Source organism: Ambystoma mexicanum, chromosome 13, assembly GCF_040938575.1.
Source record: "Ambystoma mexicanum isolate Mex_15411 chromosome 13, UKY_AmexF1_1, whole genome shotgun sequence".
NCBI classification, from domain to species: domain Eukaryota; kingdom Metazoa; phylum Chordata; class Amphibia; order Caudata; family Ambystomatidae; genus Ambystoma; species Ambystoma mexicanum.
In genome coordinates this window covers 383262590-383282607 of record NC_090938.1, presented here as the reverse complement: position 1 = coordinate 383282607, position 20018 = coordinate 383262590, and the positions used below count along the sequence as shown (strand labels likewise).

The 20018-nt window shown below is 44.3% G+C and overlaps 1 protein-coding gene across 1 annotated transcript in view; it reads left to right on the top strand.

Moving 5' to 3' along the window:
• LOC138521238 (dehydrogenase/reductase SDR family member 4-like) overlaps positions 1-7470 on the top strand; it is a 382515-nt gene extending 375045 nt beyond the window's left edge. Inside the window, exons 8-9 of the mRNA XM_069633930.1 lie at positions 5276-5331; positions 6127-7470. Coding sequence (XP_069490031.1) covers positions 5276-5331; positions 6127-6241 — 171 coding nt within the window. The 3' untranslated portion in view covers positions 6242-7470. The remainder of the gene's footprint in view (positions 1-5275; positions 5332-6126) is intronic.
• Positions 7471-20018: the final 12548 nt, after the last annotated feature.

Below are 20018 nucleotides of genomic sequence, written 5' to 3'. Positions count from 1 at the left end.
TGCCAGATCTTGCCCTTGGGCACCCTTTCCTAGACCAGCCGTAACCTGGTCCATCCTGGCCACTGCACTTATCCTCCCTTCCCCCTCTCCTTCCCCTGGCACTTGCTTTCTTGACCACCCCCATCCCCAGCACTTGCTCACCCCTTCGCTTTGAGCACCCCACTCCTGCACTTCTCCCTCGCCCTCCCCCCTGTACTTTTCACCTCATCTTGTATTTGCACGGTAGGATTGTCACAAGGCCAATATAACTGTTTTGTTGCTCTACTTTATTTCCTGTGCCCCCCGACCCCCCAACTTGTCTTATGGTGCCTGGAAACACTTGTGTATAGGCGCCATACAAATGTCCAATAAATAAAAATAAATAAATAGGCATGAGGAGGTGGAAGCAAGTGGCAGGACATCAAGGTGGTGGTAGGAGTACAGAATAAATGAGGAATAATTAGTGAGAGAAGAGCAGAAACTTCTTCAGGGTATGAGTTTACCAGAGGTGTCAGGAGGACAGTCAGGCTGAGTAGTCAGCAAGCACCAGAGCTGGAGTCAAAAGCTCCTCACTTTGAGACCCCAGCCCACTTGCCAAAGACTGTGCAGAGACTCATTTAGTGACCCACGCCCTCCTACCAGTGGTTGCAGATATCTGGAATACGTCAATGTGCACCTCGTGGACAACTGTATCAAGGGTCAGTAGAGAGGAAAACAACAATAACTGCTGGACTGGTGGAAAGAAGTGCTGAGGACACTTAAAGACACATGCAATTGTGAAAGATTATCATCCCCCGTGGATTGCCAGGCTGGGGGCACTCAGACTTTAAGACTGTTCATTCCAGACAGTGGCCCTCATTATAAGTATTGCGGAATTGGTTAAGGGGTGCCGCTAATGGTGGCGAACCCGTTAAACCCATTCCGCAATATTACGAGGTTCCCTCGCGGGACCCGATGTAGACGTCTGGTTTACCAGACGTCCTTACGGGGTCCCGCGAGGGGACTAGGGAGCTAACAGGCCGGTCGTAATCGGCCCGTTGTTAGCTCCCACGCCCATTCCCATTGAGCCCTATGGGGGCTCAAATGGGAATGGGGAAGGTCCGGGCCCGGGTTCCCTGAAGGAGGAATTACCGGGCCCTCCAAACTCGGAATGGCCCGGTAATTCCCCATTCGGGGAACCCAGACCCGGACACGGTTTTGGAGGCAGCCATGCCCTTATTAAGGGCATGGCTGCCTCCAAAGTCGTAATGAGGCCCAGTGACTTATTGATTACTTGTGTTCAAGCCAAGGACAAGCTATCCTTCTATTTTGTTTGCAGTTATTTCATGCCGAGAAGGAGATATCCTGTTATCTATCTGACTTGAACCCCTTTTCTCTAGTTACTTACAAATAACACCCCTTTAAACTGTCATCTTGATCTATGCATCCCATTGATCCCCACTCGGTATCATGACAAAAGTTAAGCTGATACAAGTTTAGATACATTAGAAATGTTCTTCCTTGTGCCGTTCACTTCATCTTGTGAGATAAGCAAGCTGCAAGTTCTCTCAGCCAGGAGCATTATGCTGTTTTAAGAGTAATGTCTTTTAAAATCATATTTTGTTTATTGTCCAAGTATAATTGACACCAGGAAATGTCTTTGTTCGGCTCAGTCAAAGAAGCAGTAAACACTTTGCTAGGTCGCTGGATAGTTTCTTACATCTTTAACAGTCCCCCGCTTCTGGGTATACTCTCTTCAAATGATATTTTTTATCATGTTTTTAGGGTCAAAGGAGCCTCTATTACTTTTTATATACATGGCCAAAATGAGATTATAGCGTATTGAAATCTCCCACCGTGGGCAACCTTCACATAAGCACTAAGGGTCTCTTTAGCTGGTAAGATAGCTCAGCGGGTTGAGCGCTCACTGCTGTGATCTGAGCGTGATCTGCAGGTCGCAGGTTCGAATCTCGGCAAGACCAACTCAGCCTTTCATCCTTCCGAGGTCAATAAATGAGTACCAATTTCGGTGGGGTGATATTGTATGTAAATATGTGCTCTGTAAAGCGCTTTGGATTAAGGCGCTATATAAATAACATATAATTATCATTAGGAGTTAGCCGGTGTGGAATTAATGTGACAGTAATTCCATATCATGGCATGTTTTCGCACTGGCAAAATCAATGTTTGCCAGTGAGCAAACCGGAATTACCTCCAGTCAAGAGTTGGAGGCAATTCTGCCATTCCACCAGCAAACATTGCTCGTATTACCAGTGACGGTAATACCAGCAACTCCCCCCATGGAGTCCTATGGCACTACATGGAATGGGGAGTAACAACCCTTACTGACACTTCCAATCTACAGGTAATTTCGGCAGACCAAGTGCTGGTAAGGTTAATTCCGTTTGGTGGTATCCCGCCGGATTTACAGGTGGACACCACCAAACTTGTAATGAGGCCCTCTGTGTAGAATACTAGATCGCGACCCAACGCTCAGTGTGGACAGACCAAACTTAAAACATTTTAGCGAAATCATTATGGATATCAGACGCCCCCCTTTGTCTAAAATTCATTCTTAGGAAACTGCTATTTTTTAGGAGTGGTGGCGCTGGGACGCAAGAACAAATACAAATATCTCATTGGAATTACTCATACAGCCATCTCTCACCCCTAAAGTCCACCTGACCATAACATAGTGTTCACTCTCAGGCCGAAAAGAAGACTAATCTGTTAGGAGTTGATTGGGGAGAAGAGAGCAGAGCCTAGGAGTGGGCAGTGCCATCACTTTCAGGCTTCTTAATTTAGATTTCTAAGCTCTCAAAGTTCTGAAGAACCTGATTCTGTACCATCCCTTGAGAGGATACTTCCCTATTATGGCTGGGGGCTCCTAGTAACAACAATACAGGTGTGGGTCATCTGCTCATGGATGGGAGCAGGGCACATGTGCTGTTATACAGACAGCTGCAGCATGTACATGTGGATTGATGTGGAAAAATGTGAATGAAATTGTAGGTGTGGCTACGCCCTGAGGGATCAGCAAAAGAAATGTTCATATTTATTGATGGATGGATGCGAGAATGTAGGAAGGATCAAAGGTGGATAATCTGGGAGCATTTGAAGGGAGGTGTACATAGTTGGAAGAATTACTGGTCATTTGGGGGAAGAGTTTGAGTCTGGAGCAAAAGCAGTATCGTTTATATAAATGTAAGCTTTTGATCGTAGTTCTAGTTATTTATATTATTATGAAGGGGACATTCGGAAAAGTAAAAAACGCAGAGCTCCTGGCATGGAAGGCCTAGCAAATGTAGTCTTGAAAGCAAATTCCCAAAGTGGGCCAAAATTCTAAACATACTGTATGGGAAAATGATACAAGAATTCAGCTTGCTGACTACTTGGGTTGAGTAGAATATAATTTCTATTTAAAGGGAAGGCTCTCGTGAGAATCCAAATAATTACAGGCCCATCAGCCTGTTAGACATTATGGGTAAAGTTTTTGTCATGCTACTTTTAAAACAAATTGAGAGTTATGCGGGAGTAAAATAAATATTGTCTATACAACAAAAAGGATTTAGGGATGGGCACTAATATTAATATCTCTATTTTGCAATGTATTATTAGTCAGGCGGCAATGAATGCTAAAATTGTGACAGTCTATATCGCCTATTTAGATCTTACGGCGGCTTTTAATAGGTTAAACCATTCCGCTCACTGGAAGAAATTGCATAATTTGGGTAAACCAGAGGGACTTCTTAAATTGTTAATGCTCCTGCACAAAGATATTGTACTCGGGATTAGGCTAAGTCAAAATTGATTTTTTTTCTGACCATATTCAGACGAATCGTAGGTTAAAGCAAGGCTGTGTCCTTGTGCTAATGTTGTTTGATTTATATCTTACAGATTTGGGGGGCGAATTGGATAACATCAGGACTTTTCATCCCAAAATAGCAGGAAAAAATGTGTCATGGCTAGCCTACGCAGACAAACAGCGGTGGGTTTACAACGATCCTTAATGGTCTGTGATAACTACATGAGAGATCATGATTTGGAGATCAATTAAAAAAGACCTCTGTGATGTGTTTTACCCTGAAAAAAAATACTAACAAGTAACAACTGGTATGTACAACATAAGGCACTAGAGAAAGTGCGAGAGGCATGTCATTGGAATACCCGATTTTTGACAGATTCCAGGACAATATGACCCTCCAATCTATTGAAACAAAAGTATACCCGTTGGTAGGAAAATTCAGAAGTTTGATAAGAAGTACAGGGTTTTCTCTATGCTACCATTGAGAACTGCCTATCCCCAGCAATTACAACTGTCAATACTTTACGGCCGGTAAGCAATTAGGCAACAATCTCGTATATTTTTTGATAGAATGGAGGCTTGCATACAGAGGAAAGTTCTTCATTTACTACGTTGCATGCCTATTAAAAAAACACGAATAGAAATGAAGCTTATTTCATTATGCAGATGATTTATGCTGGCTATGTGATCAGAACACACGTTAAGATACAATTTGCAGAGGGTGTCTACCTATATTCGGTCTTAAAAGAGTTACTAAAGTTTAAGTGCAAGGATGCAAGAGGAAATGTGCATAACTTTATGATAACTTGCAAACATTTTATATGCAATATTGATTTCGACTTTAAGATGTTTATTTGACCGCATATATTCCTAAGGAATGTTAAGTAAATGCTTCAGCTATGGGTTTGGAATACTAACAATAATCATGTCTCAAATCTAGAGTAATCAACAGAATGAATAGTAATCTTTCCTTACTAGAGAGATATGCAGCCATATTTTTAAAAAATTCTGAGCAGATGGGTAGTAGGTTTTTTAATTACTTTTTGTTTTTATTTAATTATGTGGCATACAGAAGAAAATGAGTGGCTCTGACTGTTCCTGTCATTTATGTGTAAAATGAAATGTAAATAAAATATTTATACTTAATGTGAAGCATTAAGGGAAAAAAGTCTGTAACTGTGTTTCTAAATAATTTGTAAATCAATAAAGTCATTTATATTCAAATTAATTATGTAATACATTTCTGTTATTGTTTCAATTGTGAACTTGTAAAATTGTATTAAGAAATTGATTTGAAAAAAATGTACTGCACAGCCAAGATTGTATTTTTTGATTTGCATAGAGTGGAAGGTTTCTTTGTTGCAACCACTCTGTGATAAATACATATTCTCTAAATATATTATTAATTGATTTTCTGTTTCTCCCTCTGGTTGGTTAGATGCTAGGGAAAGACAGTGGTATTGACTCCCCTAAGAGCCTACTAACATGTAACCCTTTCTCTTTCTTTAACAGTTGTGGCAAGATGAGCAGTTTAGGGAAAATTGGTGTAAAGCAAACAATGTCTCCAGGTAAATGATGCCTGACTTTTCAGGTTATTCTTAAGAAAGAGTGTCAGCAATTCTATCAGATGTTGTCCAGCAAGCCACATATTTCAATTCTACTTAAAAATATCCAAAGTTATGTTCTCTAGTAAAGTCCACCTTTTGCCTCCAATACTTGCCAGTGGCACACATCCACCACTTTGTGGCATATCTAGAAACTGTGCAATAACAGATGAGGTAAGGAGATTGACAAAGCGATAAAGTGACTCTTCCTTCCAAGATTGGATGTCTCAGGATACAGTGTTTGTTACAGCTAAATCTGGATGGACTCAGGAAATAGATAAAGGAGTATAGAGTATGATTACCAGTGATGCTGAATGGCTCAGGGGATTGTCACAGGGGTACAGAGCCTGTCACCTCTAGGACTGGATTGGCACAGCGATGCAAGTATCGTAGCACCTTTTTGGTTGGAGAGGAGTAGGAGCATGAAGCAGGATACCCAGCGGGCAGTTTGGGCTAGAGGAATTACAGCAGGAAGAAACAGACTGTTGCCTGAAGGATTGGATGGATTCTAGGGATTGGCATGACATTACAACGAATATCACCTGTGTTACTGTATAGGTCAGACAACAAACAGTCTGAGTTCTTGGTATAGACCTAGGGATCAAAAGATGCAGGTGTTGGGCAGAGGAATAAAGAGCCCATCGTTGCTAAGCTGATCTCAGTGGTGGGGGCTCAGGTGCATACATCACCTTTAGGACTGCCTGAGGCACTCGCCCGCATGTGCACCCTGTTCATTTTTGTTATTTTGTTTCCCCTTAGATTGGGAGAGGCCAAGGACTATGGTGGTATTGTCTCGTTTCTCTGCTCACCGGATGCCTCCTACATCATTGGTGAGAACATCGTCGCTGCTGGAGGAGCCATCTCCCGCCTCTGAAGATTAGTACATATATCAGAAGCTCTAGCCTGCACATAGTTTAACAAATGGAGGGAAGATGTAACACAATCTGGTTCATGCTTCTGAAAGCCCACATTGTGCACTTATTCACATATGATGCATATGTGTTAACTGACTCTGACCCCAGCTTACATTTTCAGAGGCAGAAACCTCATGTCTCTTTAGAAACAATCTTTGTGTTTCTTTCCAAATCTAGATGGCTCTTGTCATCGACCTAATGCATTGGAAGGTGTCTCGTCATAAAGTACAATTAAGGATAATTTCTGCTCAATATAATAAACTTCTGAATATATTGGCATTGTTATGTAACTTGGAGAATGCTTTGTCATTGCTATAATGCATTTTTGGATGTCTCGTCATAGATGAAAATAATTGGAGCATGTCATGAGTCACTGATACATTTTAAGGTGCCCCATCGTTGATGCCGTATATTAAACTGGAAGATGCCACAACATCCAGACAATGAAAATTTAGAATGTGTTGGAGGTTTATTTTGATTCAGTGATAGCAAAATTACAAACATGTTTAATTCTGCTGTTGATTAAAGAGCTGTGTCTGATTGCCGCACTGTTACGTCTGTAAAGCCATTCTAAACAAGCACTGTCAAAGATAACAAGTCTGCTTTTCAACATTTATTTAAGTTTTATATTGTGTTATTATCAACCAGTAACAAATGACAAACATGTCTGAAACTAGTATATCATAAGTGCATATCATACAGTTTCAAGTCAACGGATGTGGGTTAGATGGTAAGCTACACAGTGAACACAGTGTGGTATAAATGGGAATAACAGCAATTTTACATATCTCAATTGGGACTGCTTAGTAAGGTAGTTCTGCAATTTTCCCCAAGAGTCATGAGAGTGTGCAGCCAGAGCTGCAGTGACTCATTGTATGCTTTCCTGTTTGTTACACCACAGCAAGTTTTTCACCGAGGCACCAATCATGGGCATTGTGTCGCTCGTTCACGATTTTGCAATCAGCGCTTTTGCTAGTAAAAATGCTATACCCACACATTTAGTGTCCTTTTTGTTCAAGCCAGTGGCACATCCCAGTAAGCAACTTTTCAGTGATCTATTAATGCCCAGATTGAGTATTTCCTGGCGACTTGAACACATAGGAACCCAGAACTTTTGATTAAGGGGCATACGCAGGACATATGTAAAAAAGCAGCTGCTCTCATTTGTCATCTTGGACATTCTAATATTTTATACAACTTGAATAGCGTTGTTTGTTTCATTGTGTGGTAATATTGGTGTACATATTTTAACTGAATCAATTTGCACTGGAACTTTGCTGACATGGCTCATCGCTTTCAGCAATTGCTTGTCTGTCAACTGCAATCCCAGAGTCACGTGATTCCTATCACCCCTTTCTCCAGGGCCCTCCTTCCACCCCAGGGAGTGTCCAGGACCACCTCAGCAGGGGCTGTGGTAGGAATAGAGATAGGGGAGAGCATATACCTTCACTGTGCATCAGCAAAGAAAGTACACAACAACTCCCTGCAGTGAGCGACTACTCTCATTCATCAGCACAGGAGAGGTTTACTAAGGTCACTTTTTTTTTTTTTAATTGGTAGTCCACTGCTCATACCTTCCAATAAGCTATAACAAAGGGGTTGTCCTCCCCTCTATGAATCTGAAAGGTGTACAGGAAGAATTCAGTGTACACTGGTTGTTTAGACACTAATAGGAACACATGTCATTCTGGGCAACCATTAAGAAAAGCAACATGCTTGCTGGTGCTAAACACATGACTCAAAAAGTATATGTAAAACGAATTTTAATTTTTCATTTAGATTTCTGTAATTAGCTTTTTTAAATAAATTTTAGTGCAGAAAATTCCAGTAGTTTCTTTTCATAACAGTCCATGATGTCCATTAATGTAATAACATACATAGTTGAAAGTTCACTGTATAAAAAAGAAAGTGTACTTAGTGACAAGAGAAGTGGGTTCATCATTTTTGCATATGACCAACATCTTGGGAATGGAGAACACACTGTGAGAATGTAAGATGAGGAGACGATTGAATCTGTGTCTCCTGTGCCCGGCTAAAGTCTGACCTTATATTCGGTCAAAACCTTCCAATAACCCAGTATGTATTAAAGACATGCGCCATGTATAACATATCAAAACACAAAACATTTAAATAGATGCCCCAGATATAAAGTATATGTTCAAAATGCTCCTGACACATTTCTGAGTAATGAACACTTAATGATTGCGTCTTACATTCCCATGTATAATGTAACTATTTTAATAATGAGAAATAAGTAATAAAGAAACATTACTACTATTATGGTCACTACACATAACACTCTTCAAATACAAAAAGTCGTTGATGAATAGGCAGCAATCATTGTCTAAGTCTAATGAAGACCAAGACTGGCCAACCCTCTCAGAGACATCATAGCTACCTTATAAACAACTACCTGCCTCACCAGGAGTTGCTAGGCAATCTCACAAATCTTGTTAGACATTCTTCAGAGAAACACCTCCCCCTTTCAATACCTCAATACCTTTGTCAATGTGATATCAACGAAGGGTAAAACACCTCTCATACTCACTTTCTGTAGAAGCTAGAGAGATGGGAGGGCTGGAAAAGAATGGATGTCTGGAGCAGTCTACAATCCAAGGTAAATGCCCAAAAGTATCGAAAACCACCCATCAGAGCACCATGGTCTTTTTTAGCAAAGAAGTAGAAAAATAGGAATAAATGCATCAAAAAGAGTTAATGTCAATTGGGATTAACCATGGTAACATGCATGTAGCCAATCAAGAATAATATCTGTTCACAGGTGGTGTGCTAATATGCCTTGGAAGGGAGGGTCAGGGATAGGGGGCAGGGAAATGCAAAACTATTCACCATACAGCTCAATCAAAATCAATAGTTCTGCTCAAAAGCCAATGGACAGAGTGCTTTGGGGACTCAAACAGACAGACATCCAATGTAGTGGTTTTAAAAACCAGCAAGGAAAAAAGGAGATTCTTCAACCCCTCCCCTTTGCATAGAGCATAATGGCCCGCTGCTTCTCCTTCTCGCATGGCCCTTCCAGCCATCAGGCTGCCTCCTCTGTCAACTTCTGTCTAGTCTGTGCGCAGCTAACCTCCTGCCCTGCCTTCCAAAGCCTCCCTTTTATGCTACCTGGTCTTAAACTGTCAACTCCCCTTATTAGCATACTTATCTAGCTGAAGCAAAAAACGGTTGAATCCTAAAAAAGCTGTTAGCTCAATGGTCTAGTATCAGTATAAGCCACTTCAGCAACACCAAATTACACAGGAATTTCTGTAATTCTTGGTAGTTCTAGACACTTTGGAACACTCCCAGAAAAGTTGTGAATAAAGTCATTGGGGGTCATTACGAGGTAGGAGGTAACCATGCTGCTATTAGCAGCATGGCTACCCCTTTACCGGGTACCAGGTCCGGGTTCCTGGAATGAGGAATTACCGGGCCATTCCAACCTTAGAGGGCACGGTAATTCCTCATTCAAGGAACCCATCCTCATTCCCATTCGAGCCCCCATAGGGCTTAATGGGAATGGGGAGGGTGCTAACAACAGGCCCGTTGTTAGCACCCTGGCCTGCTCGCGGGACCCGCTAAGGGCACCTGGTTTTACCAGGCGGCCTTAGCGGGTCCCGCGAGCAGAACTCGTTATAAGGCAGTAAGGGGTTGACGGCTCCAGCACCTTTACTGGCGCCGTTAACCCCTTACCGCCAAACTCGGAAAGACCTCCATTGACTTGGTTTATGCGATCTACCCGCAAGAACTATAACAAAGATAAGGGTCTAGTGTGAAGCCAGGAAATCCAAACCAATGTCATCTTCTGCATTTACCTGTGAATTCTACCCTTTTGACAGAATTTATTAAATGTATTTGAAAACAGTGCTCGCATTTAAGGAACATCAATATGAACCTGCACTAAAGCATTCATGGCTTGGAATATTGCTAAAAAATAACATGCTCTAATGAGAACTAAACATGGCTAAAACTGAAAATAACATGTCAGCCCCACTGCCCCTCACCACCATGAGCTGTAGAACAAGTCATGGAGGCATCTTCGGAATAATGGAAATAAGAATGAAGAGACAAAAGGTGAAGAACATCACATACTACTTTAGGCAATAAAAACTGTTCACTCAGGATCTCCACTGGTTACTATATACTAAAGCACAAACATATATTTTCTAGACATGAGCTAGCTACAGTAGGAGCTGGTCAGGGGACAACTTCTAGTCGCTTATGTGTCGCTGATGATCACAGTGAAGGGTAGATGTTTGTCACACAAAAATGTAAAAATGTTCCAAACAGTTCTCATATTTTAATTAGGATACAGCTTTGGTGCATTGAACAAGTTCCTTCTTACTTGTCATGATGTTAAAACAAAAAAAGAGATGATCAGAATCAGCATGAACCAAGCTGCAAGGATATAGAACACAGGTGTGATCCCAGAGCCTATGTTTCCAAAAAAGTCTAATATACTTTTTAATGGGTTGAAGGAAAAGACGTTTTTGATCAGCCAGTTTGTGATGGATCCCAGGGTGGAGCTTCCCTTTCTCAGATGGGAGCTTTCCACTAGGGATTGAATTTCCTTTGGCCAGCCTGATGTTCTCTCCAGAAGTTTTCTGGCCGCTTGACATGCTTTGTTTGATGCTTCCACAAAGGTTTATGTGGTGCTTGTGATGTGTATCTTCATATGCAGGAGATATGCAAGTTTTAATGATAACTTTGGGAACTTCAGAGGTGATATCTTCACTTCTGGCCAATTTAATAGCACCAGTTCAGTCCGCAATGGGGGATGAAGTATAATGTCACAACATTTTACCACCTTCAAGACAGTGATCATCGCACCACAGCATGAAGCATTAAACTGCACGATGTAGGATCCATTCGGTAGCAGCACAGCTGTGCTACACCTCATATGGTTTGTACATGAGGTGTAGCACAGCTACACCTCATGTATTTACTTGGTGTCGGGTGCCCCAAGACTGCAATTTTTCACACAACACAGGTGTACTTGCTGGCACAGGAATGTTCAGGATCCCATGCAGTGTCCAGGAAATCTTTGTCCCACACTGATATCCCATAGAATGTCTTTTTGAGAACACTCAGTAGAGTGGAGGTGAACTCTGAAATAGCCTGTCTTGATAGGTTCAGCTCTGGCCACATGATGGTAGTCCCGTCTGGAACGCCTATAGACAGTACGTCCAAAGAAGTCTGACTTTCAGAAGTTCCACCATTGCTTGTTGTTCATCTTGTAAAGTTTTCAAGCCTTTTTGGGTGATCTTCACCTTGTACACTACCACATTTCTCAGCTTGTAGCTTCCCTGCTGCAAACAAGTAGTGTTTAGGTGCATTTTAAATACCCAATCAAGCAACACAACACATTTCTCATCAACAGTAAGAAGGCTCATCTCTATGGGATGTCCAGCCATTTTCTGGTGCTCTAGGACAGTATTCTTCCAAGTAGGTTCTGCTTTTTTCACCTCCCTTTTGTTCTTCGCATTTTCTATGTGACCTATCCTGTTTAGGACTACTGGCCAATTGCCTGTTCTACCCCATGTGTCTATCTCGTTAATGACTTCCTTAGAAGTGCTTGCTTTGCCATTGGTTGGCATGCTTTATCTATAGATATGGCATAGGTATGTGAGATATTTTGTGAAGCACAAGCCATGTAAGGCCCTGCACCTATAACATGGTGCCTTATGCAGCATTTATTGGCGCCAGGATTCCAGTCTACTGGAATGCTTGAGGCATATGTAATATGTTCAAATTTGTTTTCCTGTCTTGCTTTGTTAAGCTGTGCAGTTGTCCACCAAAAGCCACCTTATCTGGCCTCCCAATCTGGATATGTCGATAGAATGTGGATTTCGAGATGCAAATCGAAAATGTCTGTTCCATGTGCATGCCAAGGTTCACCCCCCCCCATGTTATGTTTAGAGGGATGTTTTTCTGCCATATTTTCTCGGTCATTGTGGCATAGAATGTCTTATCATACACCACGGAATGTGTAGACCACATGCACTGGCCATTTATAAGCGGTGGGGTAACACATATCCATTCAGGATTTTAAACTCTCCCTCCAGTTTTGGTACATACGGGAATTGTGCCTTAAACTCTGGCGATGAATTCAGATAAGGAACAGGACAATGGCCCCAGTAGGTTCAATCTTGCCACCACACTGGTTTTTGCTTGTAAAAAACAAAAGGTGTCAAAATATATCACAAAGCATACATGATATGCCATGTCATTTCACTTTTCTAGATGATTTTAAGGATCTAACAGTGCTCCTTGATCAAAAGCTTCCATCATGGCTCTCAACAGGTTCCTACAGGTGTCTGCTATATGTATTTTGGGTATCACTAGCCTAGATTCATATATCACTGATACTGTATTTATATGGAGCTGCATACTAGGCCCACTATAGGTTTTATACTGAAGTGCCCAGAATTGCCCTAACTCTAGTGGGTCTATGCTTATTTGTGTTGAGACTCCATCCCCATCAGCAGCTTGCCCCTCTCTGATGTGTATTGTGTGTAGTGTATGTGCTACATCTAAAGTTGAAATGTTCAACTGTCTGCTCATCATTGTGATCTCCGTTGGGATTATGTCCCAAAGGCGATATGGTGAGAAAATGTATCCACAGCAAGGTGTAGAACAGGATCACTGCTCCAACAAATATTTTACAGTTCCTGGTACACTTTGGACGATCAAAAATCCTTTGGGTGGACCTTTGCACTTGGCTTTACTTCTAGCCTCGTTTCTGGCTCATCTGTTCCCGGAATAATAGACATTTTCTCATATGTTTCAGAGATTTCTGGAGTTATCACTAACATCACATGTTCTTCTATTCTTGCCTGCTGGTCAGGTTGATAGAGAGTCTCCTCTCTCGAGAACAGGGACGTAACCATAGGCTTAAGGTGGTTGACTTACACTTGACGAGTACCTTTCTTATGAGACAGGGCCGCTAGGACTGCTGTTCTTTTGCCAATACGTTTGAGTACTGTATGGGTGCAGAAGTAAAGCTCGGACACAGAGGTGACATGTTTTTAGTCATAAACCTTTATTCAAAATAAACAGAGGGTTGGCAAAATGCCTTTCTGTCCCTAAAGCTAAGAGGGGTTTCCTTGCCTCAAAGAAAACTAGGATGTCAGTCAGCCACTGTTGTGTCCAAAACAGTCCAAACCCCCTACTACTGACCCAAACACTCTTAACCTAAATCTAATGTGCAGGGGTATAATCTCAACTGAGGAAATAGTGTAAAACTAAAAGTTATTTGCCAACACAATGTTCTCTGGTGGTTTTAAGAAATAAGCAAATGTTCTCTCCAAAAGAACAATATTGTAATATCCAGGGAATAGCTCATTTCCCCTCCATTCAGTACAGGCAAAAGTTCCATATGCCAGACAAAGTATTTCCCTGGCTTCTTTAAGACTTTCCCAGAGTCCAAAACAATATTCTGTTAACAAGGGATTTGTCTTCTTTGGCCCCTTTGAAGCTTTGAAAATAACGTACCACAAAACTCTTAATCTTGCTGGGTCCCAGACCCTCTGTTCAATCAGATAAAGTTCACCTTGGCCTTTGGCTCACATAAGTGTGCATGTTCCAGACTCGCCATGCAGTAGTGTGCCAGCTTGGTTTGCTCTCTAGCCAAACATGTAAATGTTCTCTCCATCTCCTTTGCTCTCAGGTCCCAGACCCTCTTACTCTCCGGCTTTTATATGGACGCAGGTTGCAGACTCGAAGTTCTAAATTGTCACAGCTTAGTTTACTCTCCTGCCAAGCATAGGATTCTATCTGTCTTGTGCTTGGGTTTACACACCCTCTTATTTATTCTCTTGCTTTCAAAAAGGTGTGGGTCCCAGACTCGCAGTTCGGAATTGTGACAGCTTGGTTCACTGTCCTGCCAAGCGAAGGATTCTGCCCCTTTTACTCTGTTTCCCAGACCCTCTTATTCTGCTATCCTCATCATAGAGGTACGGGTCTGTGATTCGCAGTATCTTCTCAGGGTCCCAGACCCTCTTATTTAGCACTCTGTATTCGGTGCCCGGCTTCACCGGACCGCAAGTCCCCCTCAGCCTTCCTATGTACCTTTCTGCTTGGTTGGTGTCTTCGAGCAGCGGGACATCTGTGCGAGGCTGTGGCCTCCCTTCGGGTGCTTTATTTTGTCTGAATCGGCTCTGCTATGCTGTTCGCTTCTCCTGGAGCACCCTTTTCTTCCGCTGGTGTCTCCCAAGATCCTGGAATGCAGGAGGGTAGTTTGAGCTATGACACAGAGTTCTCACGCCCTGTACTATGCTAGGTCCTTCTCTCTTCTCTGTGCACAGCAATCTGCTCTCCAGTCTTACAGCTGGTGCTACAGCTTTGCTGGCAATTCCTCTCAGGAGAGGGAATCTCTCTCAACTACTTTCCCTCGTCTATTTTTTTTTTGTAAAATCTTTTTATTGATTTTACAACATTTTATGGAATTCCCCAACTGGTCCCCCCTAACTCCCCACCCCCCCACCAAGGATCGACTTCTGGACTTTACTTGGACTGTTCCTTTCATGGACGGGTCACCTTGGTTCACTGCAGATCCAAATGTTTTAGGTGCTGGGGGCACCACATAACCGGAACTCATCTTTGACAAAGGATAGAATTTCTCCCCAGTCTTTTGCAAAGTTGTGCACATTGTTGTCCATGGCATACGCTGGCCATTCCAAGGCTATGATTTCCCATATTTTCTGCAGACACTCGTGTAGCATGGGTACCTCTGTGCTTTTCCACCTCGGTGCTATTATTGTCATAGCTGCCAGTTTTAGGACTACTCTCGCTTTTTCCCGAGATCTGGGTTCTCTCACTGCAGTGCCCCCTTTGATTCCAAGTAAGATCTGTTCCGGTGGTCTGTTTCCTGCCGGCCCATAGGCCTTGTCCTGCGCCCGCTGTACCTCCCTCCAGAATGGCTCGATTGTTGGCCACCTCCACCAGATATGCTCCGCTGTGCCCTCCATCCTGCCCCCACTCCAGCAATCCCCTAATGTTCCCGGGTATATCTTGTGAAGATGAGCTGGCGTATAGAGCCAGCCCAGAGATATCTTGTACCATGCTTGTTTCAGCTGGGATGCTCTTGCCAGTTTGGGGATCTTCCCCCACAGACCCTACCATTCTTCACTTCCAATATCCCTCCCCAAAATCCGCTCTCATCTCTGCATGCACGGCCACTGTTGCCTGGGGGTAGCGTTGTCTAATATCATGTACAAGTTAGATATCTCTCTCTTGGTTCCATCATCAGATAGGAGGAATTTTTCAAACTGCGTTGTCTTTCTGACCGCTGCTTCTTTAATTCCGGGATTCAGTACCCAATGCTGTATTTGCGCATACCTAAGCCTCTCCCCTTCCTTGACTGTGAATTCCCTTTTGCATTCCTCAAATGAACAAATTACCTCACCCCGAAACATATCCCGTAGCGTCCTGCACCCACATTCTTGCCATTGTTTAAAGGCCCCCTTCTCCAGCCCGGGTGTGAATTCCCTGTTGTTAAATATAGGCGTAAAGGGGGACGGGAAGGTTGTGATTTCTCTGGTTCCCACCAATTTATCCCAATTGTCCTACTAGTTTAGTTATGGTGCTCTCAAACATGTGCTTCGGCCTTTGCTGTTTCGGTAGCCACAGCACTGCCAGCTTGTGGTGTGCCACTGCCCTATCCATTCCCACCCATTGCTTGTTCTGTGTGTTCTCCTCCTCTTGGAGCCATTCTCTAATCACTCTTAACTGCGTGGCCTCATAATACTGCTGGAAGTTTGGTAGCGCCAGCCCTCCCTCCCATCTGGGTGCCATCAGTAAGTGTCTGCTGACCTTTGCTCTCGTTCCCTCCCAGAGGAATTTGTTGGTCAGGGCCTTTATTTCCCTAAAGAAGCTTGCTGGCACCACCTGTGGGATCTCCTGGAATAGGTACAGCAATCGCGGGAGCGTGACCATCTTAACCATGGCTAGTCTTCCCATCCAGGAACCCCAGAAGTTTCTCCACTTATGCAAGTCACGCTTGATGCCTTTCAGTAGGGGAGGATAGGTAACCGCATACCACCCTGCAAGGGTTGCTGTAATTCTCACTCCCAAGTACCTGATTCCCCCCCGGGCTCCACACGAACAGGGTGGCTGCCCTCAGTGCGTTGCAATCCCCTGTCCCCAAGGTGAGATTCACTAGTTCGGACTTACCAATGTTGACCCACAGGCCAGACACCTCCCCAAACTGCTCCAGTAGGGTCCTGCTTGCCTTAATGGACTACATTGGTTTTGTTAGCGTGAGCAACATATCGTCAGTGAACGCTGCTACCTTATGTTGTTGCCCCCCAAATGGGATGCCCTGTATCCCGTCTGCCTCCCTTATCACCTGAAGGAGGGGTTCCAAGTATATTGCGTAGAGCATTGGGCATAACGGGCACCCTTGTCTTGTGACTCTGCCCAACCTAAAAGGTTGAGACATAGCCCCATTCACTGCTACTCTCATGGACGGCGCCTGATAATTGGCTTGGACCATTCTCAGAAAGTCCCCTCCTAGACCCATCTTCTGCATAACCCGAAACAGAAAGGACCACTCCACGCGGTCAAGCACTTTTTCAGCGTCCAGTGATAAAAGAACCAAGGGGGTGCCTGTCTTTTGTCCCTTTTCCAATAGGTGTGCCACCCTCCTGATATTGTCTGCCATTTGCCTGCCTCTTATAAATCCCGCCTGGTCCGGGTGGATCAGGTCCGGGAGAAGACCCTCTAACCCATTTTCTAGGATCTTTGTGTCGATCTTAGCATCAACATTTATCAACGCTATGGGCCTGTAAGATGTTCTCTCCATGGGATCCTTGTTAGGTTTAAGGATGAGGGTTAGCCTGGACTCCTCCATGGAGTGGGTTATACTACCTGTGGACTTAAATGTGTTGAAAAGATAAGTCAGATGCTGGGTTAGTATGGGTGCAAACGTTTTGTAGAAGGCTGCTGTGTAGCTATCCGGACTTGGGGCCTTATTCGATGGCAGTGTCCCTATCACTCTCCTTACTTCATCCTCCATGATCTCCTGGTTTAAGAACTCCTGGGCTTCCCTACCGACTCTGTGCATCGTCACCCTTTCCAGGAATTCCGCCTCTAGGTGATCCTGGGGTTTTTGTGATGTATATAGGGACTCCTAAAACTTAACTAAAATTTCCTGAATGTCCCCCGCCCGTGTAACTCGCTCCCCAGCTTCCGTTTTCAGTGCCGTGATCGTGTTATTTGTCTTTGCCCCCCTCACTAGGCGCTAGGAGTGCATCCGCTTTATTTGCTTTAGAATTTTTTTGGCGGACGGCAAGCAGTGCCCCCTCTTTTTGTTCAGAGAACCTCTAGTTGCCCTATTGCTCGTCTGTACTCACTCATAGAGGACCTAGTCGGGGTTGGTCCCGCCTGTTGCCTTGCCACCTCTGCCTCGAGCTGCGCTTCCAGCACCTTCAACTGCTTTTCCCTCTGCACCGTCACCGCTATCAGTTCCCCCCCGAGTGTGGCATTGAATGCATCCCATCTTATGTCTTCCCTCGTCTCCCCCCTCCTATTCGACTCTCAGAAGTCTTTAATGTTCCTTTCTATTTCCTCCCTAATTACCAGATCTCTAATCAAGGAGTTTGGATATTTCCATCCCCACACCCCTCTTTCTTTGCATCCTAAGTTCATTTGAATGGATTCGATCCTATGGTCTGCTATTTCAATGGGACCTGTCTTCACTTCCCTGACTTGTCCCAACAGTCCCCTTGAAACCATATGTAGTCGATTCTAGATTGTGTCCCGTGGACACCTGATAAGAAAGTGTAGCCCTCCTCGTCCCCCTTCAGTTCCTGCCATACATCCCATAGGCCTGCCCTCTTGATCCTGTCCCTCAATTCCACTGACATCACTGCTCCCGCTCCCCTCCCTGCACCCCCTGACCTATCGTGCCCCCTATCCCAAGCTATATTGAGGTCTCCCATCATGACTATTTGGCCCTGTGTGTTGTCCTCCAACACCCCCAAGAAGCACCTCAAAAACAATTCCTAGTCTGAATTGGGTGTGTACACCACTGCTATAGTATAGGGAAGATCTAGGTGTGTCCCTTTGACTATAATGTACCTACCCTCCTTGTCCCGGAGGACCTTGATGACTCTAAACTCCATTGTATTTTTAATGGCTAAGGCCACTCCCACCGTTTTATTCTTTCCTGATGCATGCAGAATCTGATCAAACCCCTGCAGCTTTAATCGCCACTGATCTTTGTGCATGAGCAGCGTCTCTTGTAACCCCAGGATATCCGGCCCCTCTTTCCTCGTGTATTGTTCTAACTTTTTCCTTTTTAGGGGAGAATTAAGCCCCCTGACGTTATGAGTCAGCCATTTGAATGGTTATTGTTTTGTCATGTCCCTGGCCTGCAGATGACCCCCATTCCCCCCTCTATGTAAGGTTCCTCCGTGCCCTCCCTGATCCGTCCCTTCCCCTCGCGCTTCCCCTTTGTTGTCCCTGTCTGCCGCTCTACTCTCTCCTCTCCATTTGACTTTTCGCTGCTCTCCTTGCGTGGATGGCTGCGTAGTGTGGTTCTTCTCCTCCTTTTATCTCCAACTGTAGTCCATTCCCATGGTTTTAACCTCGTCCCATTCGCTGTTCCTGGTGATATCTCCGATCTGTCCTCCCTCTGTTCCTGATCCAGGTTGAGATGTGGTATGTCTGCTCCTTCCTGTAGTGTGGTTAAACGTCTTTGCCACCCTGCCCACTCAAAGAGAAGTCCAAAGGGAAATTTCCATTTGTATCTGATCCTTTTATCCTTAAGTACCGCTAGGACCGAACTCATCTGGCGATGTTTGATCAAGGTGCTGCTTGCTAAGTCCTGGTATAGCTCAATTTGTCAGTCCTGGTACTTAATCGGTTTCTGTTGTCCTTCTGCTCTCAGCACTGTTTCCTTTTGTCCATATCTTGTAAATGCTGCGAGCATGTCCCTCGGTCTGGCGTTCGGCCCCTGTCCACTCTATGGACTCTGTCCAATTCCACTGTGCTCGGGGTTGCTTCCCCTATGAGGTCTGCGAAGAGGCCCTGAACGACCCCCTTCAGCTCCTTGTCCAGTACTGTCTCCAAAAGCATTTTCAGTCTTATATTGACCCTCCGAGGCCTATTCTCCATATCCTCCATTTGGAGTTCCAAGTTCCGTTTTCCCACATCCAATTTCTCAACAGTTTCGCTGTTCGACGTCGTGTCGCTGTCCACCTCCTGTAGGCCCCACTCCAGGATGTCTGTCTAATCTCCCAGTTGACTCAATTCCTGTTTTATCTCCCCCAGGGCCTGGAATGTCTTCACTAGGTTGGCTTGCAGGGAGAGCATTTCCCTGTGGAAATCCTGGCGCGACATCAGGCCGCTGGATGCATCTCCTCCGGAGTGCTGCACCCTGTCACTCCTTCCTAGGTGCCCCTGAGCATCTCATTGGGCTCCCTGGCTGTCCACATTGTTGGCAGAGTGCCGGGGTGTCCCCATGGAGAGGTGCACGTCTGTTTGATTTGCCTTTGGCTTTATTCGACATGATAGGGAGCTTATGGCCGCCCTCCGGTATCAGGTGTATCGTTGGTTTGGTTTAAGCTCTCAGTCACCTGTTCTTTTGGTGACCTATCCGTGAGGTGGGTCGCCCTGTGGCCGCCTCCTGTCTACATGTTCGCTCCAGGCAAGTCTTGATCACCTGGTCCCTCTTTGAAGCTTGATGCAGTCCTCCTTGTTGGGGCCCTTGGCCTCACTGGTCCTCCTCCCTTT